Source organism: Bombus bifarius, unplaced genomic scaffold (genome assembly GCF_011952205.1).
Source record: "Bombus bifarius isolate JDL3187 unplaced genomic scaffold, Bbif_JDL3187 scf7180000010271, whole genome shotgun sequence".
Taxonomy (NCBI): Eukaryota; Metazoa; Arthropoda; class Insecta; order Hymenoptera; family Apidae; genus Bombus; species Bombus bifarius.
In genome coordinates, this window is record NW_022885586.1 from 5,383,738 (window position 1) to 5,400,149 (window position 16,412).

General features: G+C 33.9%; 2 protein-coding genes across 13 annotated transcripts in view; both read right to left on the reverse strand.

Moving 5' to 3' along the window:
• Positions 1-11,526, reverse strand: part of LOC117216586 (piezo-type mechanosensitive ion channel component) — a 28,772-nt gene extending 17,246 nt beyond the window's left edge. For all 12 annotated transcript variants that reach the window (XM_033463392.1, XM_033463402.1, XM_033463404.1 and 9 more), the window contains exons 1-5: positions 11,393-11,526; positions 5,058-5,150; positions 1,791-2,006; positions 1,461-1,693; positions 506-937 (exon numbers count right to left, since the gene is read on the reverse strand). In XM_033463392.1, the coding sequence (XP_033319283.1) occupies positions 506-937; positions 1,461-1,693; positions 1,791-2,006; positions 5,058-5,121 (945 nt within the window). In that variant the 5' untranslated portion in view covers positions 5,122-5,150; positions 11,393-11,526. The remainder of the gene's footprint in view (positions 1-505; positions 938-1,460; positions 1,694-1,790; positions 2,007-5,057; positions 5,151-11,392) is intronic.
• A 1,484-nt stretch (positions 11,527-13,010) lies between these two features.
• Positions 13,011-16,055, reverse strand: LOC117216455 (peptidyl-prolyl cis-trans isomerase B-like). Its single transcript, XM_033463156.1, has 5 exons — positions 15,948-16,055; positions 14,797-15,004; positions 14,508-14,710; positions 14,144-14,286; positions 13,011-13,592 (listed from the first exon to the last, which is right to left on the reverse strand). The coding sequence occupies exons 1-5, from the start codon at positions 16,053-16,055 to the stop codon at positions 13,493-13,495; spliced, it is 762 nt and encodes a 253-aa protein (XP_033319047.1). The 3' UTR covers positions 13,011-13,492.
• Between the last annotated feature and the right edge of the window lie 357 nt (positions 16,056-16,412).

Here is a 16,412-nt window from a genome sequence, read left to right on the forward strand (position 1 = left end):
TTTAAGCTTTCATTAGTCTCCGTTAAATTTCACATCTGGTTTAATGGTACAGTACAATCTTGATTATCCAAATTAATCAGTCTGTATATAGTTTCTATTTTTCTTTTCTAATCTCTCTCACAAGGTACTACTGAACTTCTGATTAATCGGTGTTCCGATAATCGATCGTTTCGTTGGCCCATTCATACCGTATACTATCTTTTCTCAATTAAAATGCTATCTATTATTATTAATAATCGATAACGAAAATTTTCTGACGTCCTAAAATATATTTAATCTTGAAGCTGTTAAATATTGACTTTTTGAATTACTAAAAATTAATAAGACATGCCCATAGTATCTCAAATCGCCTATCAGACAATTATCCATGTAGATAGATTAATCAGCGTTCTGATAATCGAGATTCCACTATATTTCTAATGTTCCAAATATCTCTTTCGTGTTTATTACTGACTGTACGTGTTCTTCATTAGCGAAATAGGAATGTACTAACAAATAAACTCACCGGCTTTTTGCTCAAGAACTGTGACTGCAACGCCAGAACGTAATAAAGCCAAAATAGCCTTAAGAAGTAGCCATAAATTAACCAATCGGCATCGGTCGTGTACTCCACGTCTCTTGGGTCAGTGCAATTCGTTTGGTAAACTGGAGACAATGCGAAATAACGCTGCCAGGTGCTATTTACGGGTATTAGCTCCTGAGGCACTTGATTCTGGTAGCTGAGCAAAGCCAGGATGTGAAGGATCACAACGACCATCACAATCCTGCATAATATAGCAAAGCCCTTTCGGAGCTCTTTGTTACATGCCCACCAAGTTGCGGCTCCCAGGAAGACAAGGAAATAGAAACCACCTTCAACTGATGGTTTCAGGGCTGCTGTGATGCACAATGACGCTAGAACTACGTAGGTCCCGATTCGTCCTAGGAAGTTGATGATCTAAACATGGAGAGTGACATTAGCTCGAGGTTCCGTTTTAATAATTCAGCGATGGAATTATCAAGCCAAGTGTAAAATTAGTATCAAAGGCGTGAAAATGAAAAGTGCTGGTCAAAAATTTGGGATTACTACATGTTCTATGGATACCTTAGAATATTAAGGAAAAGTAGTTTAGGATTGTGCTAACATAGAAAATTCTTTGGTAACAAAATCTTCTAATCTCGAATTAATAATAGAATTAGCAAGTGATTCAAAAAGTGATTCCAAAATTTTGTTGGTACTCTATATAAAATGGTATATAATGCAGAAGTCACGAGAAATTTCTTAAAATGCACCGATGTACATACTTGTGTCCATAAAATTTCTCTGGAAAATTTTTTAATGTAAGACTACGAATTAGCTGATCTAATATTAATTGATTACCTTGTACATTGATAATTCATGAAATATTGACAAATTTTATGTTATAAAATCGAATGAAGTTGATTTATTTGAGAAATATGTTTGTTTCATCGAATAATACCTTGGCGGTGCTGTCAGCGCTTTTCTTCGCAGCCTCGGCGTTTCGATGTAACGATGCATCATCTTCCTCGTCGGTAACGTTCTTTCGTGATAGAAACCGACATATGAGATACACCACTATACTAGTGGGTAAGACGATTAATTCTGGCGTCAACCAGAAGAAGATCTCCCAGGCAGAAGCGCTATCTAGTCTTACAAAACCTATGTGCCTGAAGATCATTTCCATCGATTCGCCTAGAAATAGTTTAACAAAAGATTTTCTCAATCCAAACTATAATCAAGTCCGAATAGATATAGTTCAAACTTCTCTTTATTGGACATAGTTACGTACAATTGTGAAGGAAGTGACCATAAGCAGGTAGAGCTAATAGAACTATATGAAAAGTGAGTTGGCTGACTGTTGTGAGAAAAGACAGGCCGATGCAAGTTTTTAAATAGTGCCCTGTGTGGCCAGCCATTGTTTTCGCGTCTGGTACCGGCACATGGGGCGAGTATAGCATCAGAGCCAAGTAAACCAGAGACAATCCTACAGGTCGCCATATTATACCTGTTTAATTCAAGAATTGCAAATTTTAATAATATTATTCTATTTTAATATTTTATTTATTATCAGTTTAATAATATACATAGTACGAATATTTGTGCGTTTATGAGAAATTAAAAAATGCAAAAATACAATATACTCGATGGCGAGCATGTGACTATATTCCCAACTTAATATTAATATACCGTGGAATGAAATATTCAAAGAATGTATGGTATTAACTATGCAACAAAGATAGTATAACCTTCATAGTAAACACTAATTTCGATTAAATTTAGAAATACCTATTTGTATATTATACTCTCGCAACTGTACATAATATGCAAAAATATATTAAAATGTTTAGAGTAAAGTTTTTGCCATGACATTCAGTACATAGATGCCAAATTTTTAAATTATATTTAGAAAGATACGAACAACCGTGACATACTTGTAAAGTACAATGTAAATGATATTGTACGATACACTCATACCGCGACATTTTTCCGACTGATATTCGTCACGCGTAGAAATGCAGTTCATTTCGTTGGTACGAGAAGAAATGAAATGGGGTAAAAGAAAGGTCAATTTCAACCTGGGGACTTCAAAGATGAAATTCTACGAATGACATTTTACACCCCCTGTATCATACGATGAATTCTACCAATTTGCATGCACGAATAAGATAGCCATCGCTCTAAATGATATTTCAAAACTCATTATGCATGGATCATGGTTCGTAAAAGAGGGCAAACATATGTACGGGTAATTAAATCGGATTGGATTGGTACTGTCGGAACGTTAATTACATTCGCTTCGTCAGGAAGCGTGAAAAGCAATTAATTTCTTCGTGAGCGTCTTGAAAGAAGCAGCTTGTGATTCTCGAAAACCTGGTCGGTTTATTTGAAGAAAATTTCTCGGGGAGATAATCCTCGAAACTCATTCCAATTTGCTCCAATTCACGTACCGGCTTTATGAAAGCACTTTCTATTCATAAAGTACATTCTGCTTACTATTTTCTCTTCGTCGTATGCGCAAACAAAAAGTTTGACCAGCTGCCAAGTAAACTCGAGTATACACCATTCTCTCTATTTCAATATTGTTGTACTATAATTTCTAAGGATTTGCATCTTCGATTCGTTCATTCGAAACTACCGTGTTCTTCTTAAGGATCGAAAAGATTGAAATAAGAGATAAGAAATTAATAGCGAACGATTACGAAGAATTGTCAGAATTATACAACGTTCCTATTTCCGCGTGCAAGAGTATCGCAGCATGCATGTGTTTTTTTCTTTTTTTTTCAACAGAACATCGTTAATAATAGAAACCACAGACAACTAATTATTCTAACCAACTTGTGAAAGATGATAATTCTAGCGATAACATCGTTACACTCAGCGTCGTAATTTCTCAGTTGTTTTTTTGCCGCCTGATTGAGGCCAGAAGATCAAAGTAGCCTCTTGAAATTATATTTACGATAAAAAGGTTTCACTCAAGTGCATTAGAATTGCCTTTCATCTATGAAGCTTTCTGCTATGACGAAAGTTTATTTGCGAATCCTTTTTCCTCGATTGAAGAAAATTGATAATACGGTTCACGTGGTTATTGAACGAAATTGTCCTTCTAATTATAACTCGAGACTAAAAACGTGTTCCGACCATGTCACTCTGGCATTCTAAGGAGCTTTCTCAAATGATACGGTATATAAGCGCCAGTTGTATTTCCGTCCATCGTCGAAAACACTCGTTTTTCATTTTATCGGACGTGAGAACGACAAGTTGCGTCATTCGTATTCTTATAGCGTTCATTTCAACGTTCTTAGTCGGCGTAATTTGTTGTTGTCCCGAAATTATTGACAATCATAAAGAATCAATTGGCGTTATGCGAGGGATATTTTTATTTATTTAGAAAGAATTGGAATTCATCAACATTATATACGGCATACTGTTACGTACCATGGAACGATCTAGCATATGTGGCAATGTGGCATGTTGATAACATTCTGATAATTAATGATGCTATTAAGCTGGCCACAGTAATAGAACGGTCAACATGCGAACTCTTCCATACATGCGAACGGATGTATCCGTCAATAAATTTATATTACATTTTCTAATAAAGTAAATTAAACTTCTAATAAATGATTGAAAGAATAATTAATTGTGCAACATTAATTGAAATAATAATTTTATTGTGCACCGATTTTAATAATAGATATGTCATCGATCATGGATTAAAGTAAACTACGAAAAAGGAGAGAAAGGATTATGAATTTCTTAGATTCTCATTCGCTTATTCGTCTATTTCTAGATTGAAATTTATACCGTGTTTTCAGTTTCTCACGATCCATTCGCCCAGGATCGGATACAACCTAAGGTCACTAGTCGATTACAAATCACAGCTATTTTAACTCGATGATGTCATTGAGACGTTCTCCTTCATATAATTAGTTAAATAAAAATTCACGGATTTTTCAAATTTTGGGTACACTACAGAACTTGTTCTTTTATGTAGAGTCGATATACCTTCTTTTTACATTTCTAATTTTTGATACAAAAGAAGAAGAATCATTCGATATTTTACATACGATAAATTAATTCTCTAACATGTCTGTAAAAATTCTAACAATATTTTCCTATCGTAATATTGCGTTAAATCTTCGGAAACGTTATGAATGAAAATAGAACACTTTATATCAGTTTATGCCAATTTTTCTATCAACACGTACTGTAACTAAAATAATTAGATTATCATATCATAAATGAACAATTCAAAGTGCAATAAAATATTGCATTTAGAAGTACAAATCAATTTCCAAACATTCAAGAGAATATGAATATTTAATATTTTATTTACTCGAAATGATTCTTTATTTTTTCAATATTTAATAGTTCATATACTCCATTCATAAAACTTTTATTTTGCTAATTTCCAGTATTTTAAAGATCCGATACAAATATTGCAATGCTTTTTTCGAAATTACATGTTTCCCTTAAATTTCCTCGAATTATTTTCGATGGTGTGATCATAAAATATTTGAAATTAATAAAAGAACGGTGTAATGTCGACACTCACATCCTGTCAAGACAAGCGGCAGCACAACCCTGAGGAGGGCCACGTTCAGCCAATACTTGGACATGCCTTGATTTGCTCGGATGGCCTTTCACCCTGAAACACACAAAGAGAAAAAGGTTGCTCGTAAAATTATCCACGGTGTACGCTGTCAACATCTCGAGATTTCAGAACGGCAATGTCAGCTCGACTAGAATCGATACGACACTGCCGCAGTTGGATACCTTTAACCTCGTTTTACCATGAGACGCGATTCTACCGTTCTTACGCTCGGCCTTCGTTTTTACAACCGAGCTGACCCCTTCAGAATTTACGGTCTGTAGAATTTTACTACTTACCGTTACATTGTATTCTTTGGCGTAGATTTTTCGTAAAACCGTACAGTACATTTCTTCTGACATTTCTTGACACGATTTGTCAATTAATGAACCACTGACAGAACGAGGTCAATTTGGTTTGATCGAAAGGACACTTTCTATTTGTGCGCTATGTGCTTTATTAAATTACAGTTATACGTGGGTTAATTTTTATCACAGGCCAGTTACTACTGAGAATTTCAATTTTTTTTTATTGCATCAATCACAATCTAAAGAATTCTCGAAACTTGAACGTTTGAGTATCTTCAATTGCAGAAAGCATTAATAAATAAATATTTATTTTTAATAAATAAAATACCAGTACGATACATCTGTAAGGTTATACATATGTAAATAAATATTAATAAAAAATCAATTAGATAAAAGAACCAAGTGTAGTCGATACGTCATAAATTTCAAAGAAATATTTTCGTTTAATCTATTTTTATATCATGGTGATTATTTTTATGAAAAATTGCTAACATGCCAAGCATTAATAATACCCGAACTATGTAACCAATGTATCTAGTGTGTAATGTGTACGCTATACACCATCTGCACCCATTTCCTGCTTCCGTCTAAGATTTCACAATGGTGACACACTTGGTTTCTCGTTCAAAAAAGCTAGCCACTCATTACACGTTTTTGGACGATCACCAGAATTATATATATCTTGTGGAATCTTACGATCGATTTAACGTCTTATTTGTCATTCTGAATAAATGAAGCGTTGAAAAAAAGAGAAAATAATAGAATATTTCTTCAAAAAATCCTTTCAACTTTCATGCACCTGTTCGTTAACCCATCGTTAAGCTTTCTTTCGACCACGTTTGTAGAAAGAGTTGCATGTTTATTTAGGATCGATGAAAACGGGAACAAAGTTAAGGAGGAAATTATGAACTTAAAATTATCAGGTAGAATGATTCTGAGAATTAAAAGACCTTCCAGCTTGTCCGTTTTTCGGTAAAAACAGGCACGCCCAACTTAATTATCAAGCAATTATACGGGGTTGGACTATGCTCGTCCCATAAAAGGTGCGTCTACTCGTTTTCGGAATCAGCCTCGCTATCGTCCGACCGGTGATAACAAAATTAGTGGTATTTAGTAATAAATGTAAAGATGGGGACATTTTTCTGAGAAAAATACATATCTAAATGTATACACAATGGTATACGATAGTTCCCAGTCAGATAGATTTCTTATTTTGTATTTCAAAAGCGACATACTTAAAAGAGTTTTTAATAATATTGGGTGTAAGAGTATAGAAAAGAAAGAAAACAGGACTATAAATAAACACTGCTACCTAGTTATATTATATAATATCGGTAAAAATTCTTTTTAAAATATCGCCTTTAATTGCTTTTAGAATATGAAGTGAGGAAAACTGTTACCTAACGAATGAACTTTGACTTTTTGATTTCAGATGATCCAGTACCAAGTTATGAGCAATTCTACTTTTTTCTGAGACACGTCCGAATAATTGCTGCCATTGCCGTATTTTTTAATATTTCCCCGTGAAAATTTTATACAATATTCTTCGAATGTCACACTTTAATGTACTATTGGTTTTAATAAAGAGATTTTAACTGTGTCGTCACAAATAATTCACAAAAATATGCTTTATTTTTGTACGAATTAACCTTAGCCCCCCCCCCCTAAGTTTTCCGTCGATACTGCTGATACCAGTCATCTTGATTATTCATTTGCATTTATCTCAGACTATAGGTAGCCTCTCGATACCTTGAAGTGCTCCAACAGATGGATGCATGGACAAGGTTTTATCGTTTGGCCTAGATAAAGGGCCCACGCGATTGTAGAAAGATAGGACGAAATGGAAGTATAGCGTTTTAAAATTTACGGCCGTAACTCTATACGAAAATTTGTCATCGACATGCTATATCATTGATCGTGTTTACGATCGAAATAAAATTATTATGTAACCGCGGCAACCTACACCTGTTCGCAAAATAAATGCTGAAACAATAGATGTTATATTATTTCCGTGCAACTAATTTTAAAATAAAATTGAGAAATAGAAGGTTCAGAGTTTCCTGTTTACGTTCAGACAAATTCGAATTCCTCCGCGGTGAATTACTTTGCTTCGTGCATGGTTGTTCTTGACAAGTTAAAAATGTAGCTAAATTGTACAATTTTTGTAACGATATATATATGTTTGTTTTTATAGAGAATTATCGCGAGATATCAAGAAAAGGCGAAGCAATATACCCGGTTTTATAAACGGGGTTTCAGCAGGGTAATCAGTCGATGATACGACTATGTGAATGTTTGAAGAGATATATTCTACAAATATTATTGACGAAACAAGAAAAGATAATTCATATATTCCGCAGTTTATGAAATTTTAATCTATTAGCTTGGGATTTTTATGTTAGGCGCAAGATATTGAAAAACATTGTACTATTTTGTTGCATCAATTTTTTAAATCTTTTCTTTTTTCGATAAGTATTTTTGTCTCTGTAAATGTATTATCGTATATCATTCTAAAACTGACAATTTTCCCTTATGCATATAATTTTGATCTTTTTAACATTTACTTAATATTTATTCTAACAATAAAATATAAATCAATAAAATCGGATACTTCATATGCATTATAGATTGAACAGAGAACAGAGAAATTACGGATAGAATTCAAACGATTCTTTGTTAAAAATACGATCTTTCTTTATCAAGTTAGACAGTCATGAGCATGACTCAATATTACTAGGCAAACTGTTAGTAATTCTATTTGAATGAATAACTAATCTGCTTCAGTCATGATTAAGCAATGTAAGAGAAGAAAATAAATATCACTTAAAACGTACATGAAATTCGAGGGACCTGTTGTCTGAGAGTCCAAGTGAACGATCACCTGTCGCTATGCATTAAGTACATTTATGTTACTTAAGCGACTCGGCACGTGAAACTGTATTTTAATCAGTCGCGTGTCGTTTTGTCCTTACTAAACCGATTCGAGAAATGCTACACAAATGAAATGATAGCTGTGCTTGTTATATAAAATATGGAAAGTAGAGCGTTCATTGGAATATTTAATGGATGGAATAATCTATTTAAGTCGCACTTTTTAAAATCAGATTCATCAAAATACGAAGTTTCATAAAAATGCGCAGTTTACGTATTAATTCAATTGTACAAAAGAGCTGTGTTTTATTGTTCGTAATCATCAAACACGCTACTATCCGGTTCAAAATAATCTCTAGATCCTAGAGTTACATGTTTGCTTTCAAATTTTTCTGACAGTAATCACATTGATCGCGAATGACCATCATACTGATTGCCAGTTGGCAAATAGATAATACGGTGATACGACATTAGCAAGAGTTCCGTATCAAATTCACAGACTGCACTAAAATTGTGCAATTTAAATTTTAATACAAAATTAATTTAATTTTGTTAAAGTATTTGTACCGTACTGAAATTATTTAATTTATATTACCGAAGTAGCTGTTTCAATTTTGTTAAAATAAAATGCTGACTGATATAAAAGTGTTAGTTGTAAGAAAGTTACTGCAATCGCAGAATTAGTATTCGTCAGTACACTACGAATCAATATCGATGACAAAAGCATCGTGGTATCTCGATAATTTTAGCTCTCAGTATTCTAGGAGTGAGACCTACTCAGCTTTTATTGAAAACGCACAGCATTCTGTTACTCTAGACAGGCTGAATCGTTTCTGAATGAACACACGTGTCAACTGTTGTTCTCTCTCCATAGAAACATTCATTAACTTCTAAACACGATAAGGAAACGGAAAAAGGAAAACCATCGCCCCTATTTCATTAAATGCTACTCATCTAATTAATGCAAAATACGTATTAACGGGTATTAAAAATTTCTCATGAAACATCAAGGATACATTAAAAAATGTAATAAACGACCACACAACGCGTACGGAGTCTTCTTAGAATAATTACTTGTCTGTCGTTTAAAAGAAACTCGGGTTTTGATTCGCAACCGTTAAACTTTATTACGCTTCTTGGACACCCTTTTACAAAGAAACGCGTGCACATTGCGTGCAGCAGCTTCTGCGTAGATGCGTGCCACACGCGATATGAAAGGTCTTGATTAAGGGAGTGCACGATGCTCGTTACGCTTTCAGAATACATATAATTCGCGTTGAATTTATTGATAATTTGATAAGCAACGACATCGTTTAAACAATGCCTAAACGTCTTATCTAAATTTGCGTTATTTTTTTTTTATTAATTCTATTTCATTTTAAATTAACAATGATTTTTTACTTCTTCTGTTACACTATCGTTATTTTCCTATCATTATTATATTAGGAAATTTTCTAGACGAATTTCAGAGGAATAAAATTAATTTCTTTTTATCTCCAATTTAACGGACGACGTAATTTTTTTTATATTAATCTTATGAAGAAAAATTTCTTCTTAATTTCGGCGTTTATGTTCTACAAATAGAAGATTCGATTTTAATAGAACAACTTTTTAAAGAAGAGGAAAACTTTTTAATCTGAATATTCACAGTTTGGAAATGAAGGATTCAATTTCGGTAAGTGGCGTTTCAGAGGAAAATGCAAGTTATTCTGTTTCGCAAATTATTTTCCAATCCCTATATAACGTTAAACCGCGCGAAAAACACATCGTTGACGCTGTAATTGTCTGTAATTTCGAGTTGATGATAGTATTCATTATCGGTTACATCGACAAGGACGAATGTAAATTCGCTAGGAAGACAGGAAGGAACAAATAGATCGTGTATGATATGATTCATCCTTATCGTGACTCGAAACAGTCGTCAGTACGAATAATTATTATCAATCGATCGAAATATTTACTCTCGCTGTCATGTTCTCCTATTCCTAGTTTGGAACCATGCTTTGGAATAAACAGATCGATGCACGTGTTTCGTAAACGCTTGTTACGATCTTTCAGCGTACCCGTATCTCTGGCAAATCGCAAACCAGTGAAACATCGACAGCTTTACGAACGATTCACGTTTCAACCGCGTGGAACGGTCAGGTTCCTCGTGTCTCGCGTTACACACAACGTACCTTCTACTTATTTTTTGGAATTTTTATTGAACTCAGTAAGAAACGGAAAACTTCTGGATACGACGGAATTCTGACGTAATAAACGCTTTTGGTCTCGAAGAAATGTAAGGAATGTTAAGTTTCAAGATTTGTTTGTTTGAATAAAGAAACAATGGTCAGATTATTTAAAAGAATTTTTGTTGAAGCTAAACATAACAGCAGTGAGTCGTCGTAGCACCTGATTTATCCATTCTTTAACAGTTTATTACATCTACTTTTCACTCATATACAGTGACTCTAAAAAATATTTGCAAAATTTTGAAACGTTCTTTTCATTTTCATAGTACCAAATTTCTGTAGTTGTATGAAAACACTAAATGATACGAACTTTAAATTCAATGTAATTGAAGCTGATTAACTACTATACTATGTGAACGATATAAACAAATACGATAATATACAAATATCGTTTGTAGCTAGTGTAAACACCTCTACGTATTCTCGAATCTATAAATTACGAAATATTTGCTATTTCCTATTAAAATGATTACCAGTTCGTCATGTTCGAAAATTTACACAGACAATTTTCCAATAAGGACCCGAAAACACGTAATACTCCAATTTTCTTCCAGACACAATGAACAGTATATAAGTGTCAGTCCCCTTTCTTAACTCTCGTGTAACTTCGACCACGTTTCAAATCCATCTTTCCACCGTTCAAAGCATTCCGTGTTCCAAAAATTCGCTCCAAAGTACCCTGTCACCGTCCACGCACCTATAGCCATGCTTTCTTCCCTTTAATGTATTTTCAGCGGGTTGAACATACCATATAGCCATGACTTTACTCCCGGAATACGTGTATATCAACACACACATCCACCAGCAAGCACACTGAACGCAGTCAGCTGACTGCAGTCGGTGAATAGCAAGGCACAAGAAAGGAACCGTGGAGAAACAGGCTCACCTTGAATGAAACCACTCTGCCGGTATTTCAAAGCATCCCTCTGCACGATTTCTCTCCCAGCTGTCTTCCCGTCGATCGAACTTCCAGGAGAGCAACATACATACGCCTTCCGGCTTCAGCACGCGCGAAATCACACGTTGTCACACTTTCTCTGTCAACTTTTTCTCATTGACGATGATATCAGTAACATGCACTTGATTCTATATACGTTGATATATATATATATATATAATGTTTTTATTTTCGCCAAAACGGTGTGGATTTAGGTTAAACGCCCATGAGGCGTTTCGAAGAAGTAGTTGTGACGCATTCGTTGGTGTAGGAGTCACTAATACGTATCCGGTGACGAACGGCGATCAACGCCGGCTCGACACTCACTGAGCCACCTTTCTACGCCCGTCTCTGGCGTCGACCTTCCGCGCCTGCGTACCTCCTTTGCGTCATTTCCCTCGCAGTAGCGTAGTTTGAACAACTTCGAATATCTGGGGTATCTTCGAGCAATTGTTGCGTCGTGAACACGTTTACGAACTTTTCTTTTTCTTCTATGGAGTAAGCAAGTTCTTTAATGTTTAAATACTTTTTAAATGTTAAATACTTTACAGGAGATCTTTTACTTGAGTTAATTCAGAAAACAAGATATCGATCGTTCGATAATTATCATAGATATTACTTGTTCTTTACCTCAGTTTGGCTTGCGTTACGTTTAGATTGAAATTAATTTCTACTGAAATTTTTAATCGCCGGGTTCAAAGGTTGGTTTGCGAATTTTGCGTGGACTGTGGACGTTTGTGTTAAAATACGCAAAATATCTGAGATAAACTATTTATTATAATATGCAGCGGATAAAACAAATTTTTATTCAAACCCTGTTTCGTTATTTATAATATGTATAAAAATATGGAATTGCATAAATATTAGCAATTTGATTATTATGTATTACAGAATTATACGTTTCTTCGCAAATATTAATTCAACTGAATTAATTAATATTTTACATAGTTCGTAGACGTATGAATATTTTTGTTCCTAAAAAATTCTATTTTACTCCATCCTTGATCCTCTTCTAATCCAGCTTTAATTTAGACAAGAAAGACTATAAAACGAGAGACTACAAAACATCTCTGTCACCTCTTCTAAATATGTAATCCAGCTGAAGATCGCTGAAGTGATCAGAGATATAGAACTGCAATAGAGCTTTTAGGCAAGAAGTATAAATTTCGCAACAAGGATACAGAGAGTGAAATACCAATTTTGATCTATAGTTACTTTGGCTTCTGTGATTGTCTTCTAATGTTAACAGAAACGCAGAAGGACGATGGAGGTATTGGACAAGAAAGCGAGATTGTAAGAGAAACACAGCAATGGTAGAACGTTAACTTCAATTCGTATCTTAATTTTGATCTTATTATTTTGCTTAGATATTAGTAGGAGGTTAGGATTATGGTGCAGGTTTTAGGTAAGGATAGAAAATCGTGGAAGATGAATGGAGCTAACAATAGACTTACTTTAGACCATAGTTCAGCTGGGTTCCTATTATTCTCGGAGGAGCCCCGCTGGTAATAGGATCACAGACTGACAGAGGTATTCGATAAGGAAAATGAGTCACTCAAGTTAGCTGGAAATTTGCATATTTTTTAATTGCAAATGTAACCGATTAGTGTCATCGATTGACGGATAGATGGCAATAGCAGTTCGTTGTCTGTGCCGAGTTGAATGAATGAATTGAATTGAAATTGAATAAAAAACCATCACGATAATGATAAGCATCATTATCATCATCATAATCATCACGCAATACAAGATGAAATATGTGTCTAATCTGATCTTATTTTTGGAATACATTATTAGCAAACGATTGATAGAAATTTGGGAAACAAATGTAATTTTAAAATTTGCAATCTGAAGACCCTTGCAGCCTGATTTAATTTTATACGTTTGTTTCAAGTTAATATTTTTGTTTTCTCATTTTCTTCTTCTTTTAATGATCATAAAATTATGATATGGAGTTTTTATCGCTGTTAGCCACTTCTGATGGTGTGATTCTTTGAATTATGGTCGTGATTAAAAATTTTCAAAGTTTGTATAATATATATTATAGAATTAATCAACATCTAATTTCTTCATGACCCAGTGGAAAAAGGCGAGAATAGAGAAGCTAAAACTCAGTGGCACACACGTCGCTTTTATCCACGCCCAAATACTGAAAAGTAAAGAAAGGATAAATTAGAATTTATTGTTCACATTCGATGTATATGTTTAATAAAATTGTACTTACTTGAAATTATATTTATATACTTAATAGTGCATATAGGGTTACGTATATTTTACGAGGTAAGAAATCAATCATTTTTATCTCAGGAAAGAAACTAAATAACACTGGCTTAAAAATATAATAAAGTATGTAATTAAAAGTTTGTTGGGAGACTAATACCGAGGAACATAAAGTAGCGTATCTATAATACTACATACTTTTTTTTAGCTTACATGCCCTTTATGTGTTTTTACTTTCTACCATACTCTCGTTCACACATTGTAATATTTCAGCATTCATATATAAGAACAATTTATACAATTCTAAAAAAAAAAAAAAAAAAATACAAAATTCATAGTAAATAATTAAACATTATCTACTGTAAGATTTTACTTTGTTAATTGGTTAATTACTACCAAAATCCAGTTAATTCAATAGAAAATTATACCTACTTTAGAAATAACTAATGCTCAATATCTTATAACAATTTATCGATTTACTTGTAAACGTTATCATCCACTTTAAATGGATACGAGGTAGGAATAGACCCACATTCGAAGACAACCACATGTTTAATCGGTATATCATCAGCGTCGGTTTTCGTCTGTTCGATCTTAAAAACTACATCTTCCCCTTCGATTACCTATCGACGTAAAAATATAAATCACAATTCTGTAAATATATATATTTTTCCTTACTTATATTGTTGTGGATATTTATGGGCTTATGGGAAATTTAAAAATACAAAACTGCACGCAATGCTGAAGAACATTTAGTGGATGAAATGAATGCTCAGGTTCTATTTCCTGAGCTGTCTTCATAAGAATATAACTTTGCATAAACATTCGCAGTTTATTGCGATACCTTTCCAAATACAGTGTGTTTTCCATCTAGCCACGGTGTGGGAACAGTTGTAATAAAGAATTGACAACCATTCGTATTCTTTCCAGCATTTGCCATACTGACATACATGGGCCCATTATGGCCAAGGACAAAATTCTCATCGTCGAAGTATTTTCCATAGACGCTGATCGATCCAGTGCCATCGTCATTCTCTATATCTCCACCTAAAAGATGACCAAGTTATCAAATTGTGAACTAAAGTTACCCAGCTGTAAACCGAATATAATTCTTTGACCTCAATTTTGGTTACCTTGTATCATAAACTTCTTAATTACTCGATGAAACCGACTACCCTTGTACGTTTTCCCTCCCACCCCATCAGTGGCTAAAGTGATGAAATTCTTTGTGGTCTTAGGCACGACATCGCCGAACAGTCCTATAACGATTCTTCCTGCTGGATGATCGTCTATCATGATGTCCAAGTACACTTGATCAGTGACAGTGAGATTTTCAACATTCTGACATAAAATTTTGGAAATTAGTGCAGAGAAATGAAAATCGATGATATAATTCCAAATCCAGAAGTCTCGATTCTAAAAATTTCTATCTTAATTTATGGGCCGATTATTTTTATATAAAAGTTATAAAAATACACAAAATTACAGGAAAAATAAAAATTACTATAAGAATACATTTTATTAATATAAATATAATTAATATTATTAGTTAAAATATGAATATTTCCTTTTATGATACGAACTAAGATATACTTTCATTGTGAAAATAATATAAAAGATAGAAACTTCAAATCGCCGTTAAATCAAATGTATCATCTGCCAAATGGAAAGTTTATTCGCGTAAAATGAATCGAATTGAAAATGATAGTAGTTAGCGAATCAAACGATTTTTTACAAAAGGGAAAAGGATAGGGTAAGTAGTGGCACAATGGTATCGTGAATAGTTCTGGCACATTATGCCGATAAATTCTCAATTTCCACGACTTTCACGCGTGTAAACTTGCGTTTCACAAACCGCACCGTTCTCGCTGAGAATCTTCGAGAATCCGACGTACAATGGTATTAAGTGGATGAAAGAAACCTTATACATCCTATATGACTATAAAATGCTAGCGATCTATACTTCGATCTTCTTTTTATCCCCTTTTCGTAATCTACTTCTCTATAAAAATACATCTTTCGAATTTTATCAGACAATTATCACCACGTAAAATTTATTCACATATCGGAATTTATACACATTTTATCACAGACATATTTCTTTCAAATTCTATTAGAATTTTATTTCACAAAAATTCCTTGTTGTTTCTCCGTATTTTTTCTTCGCGATCAAGAACACAACGCCAAACTCTCGCGACGATTTCTTTAACGTCGTTCAGATAACGGTATGCAGAAAAACACAGTTGAATCCGCAATATTTCCGTCGTTTTACACGAAATGGTACCTCTAAAGTTGCAGCCAATGCAACCAGACAGGCTATCGCCAGCAAGATCTTCATGGCCGTACGATTCCATCCAGAATGCTTCGAATTCTCTGATAGTTTCTGCTTCATCGTTCAACTCGGACGCTCGGTTAAATGCAAGCAGAAGCACCGCGCGGAGACTAAAGAAACACCTAGGGACGCTTGCGCGGAATGTTCACGTTGAAACTACGCAAATTTTGTCTGAAATACTAATGAATCTAATACTCTAACTAATACTTTGAAAGAACTAAGCATCGTCAACATCGTTAATTAGATGCGTTGAAAGTTCTAACAGTTTCTCTTTATTTCATTAAGACGTGCGTGTTTTTATAAATACAAAAATAAGAAATTAGAGTCTCCGCTTATCTCTTCTATCATTTAGTGATTCTAACGTCAATTTTCATTTACCCACTGAGTTCCTTCTGCCTATAAATTAAAAGAAAATTT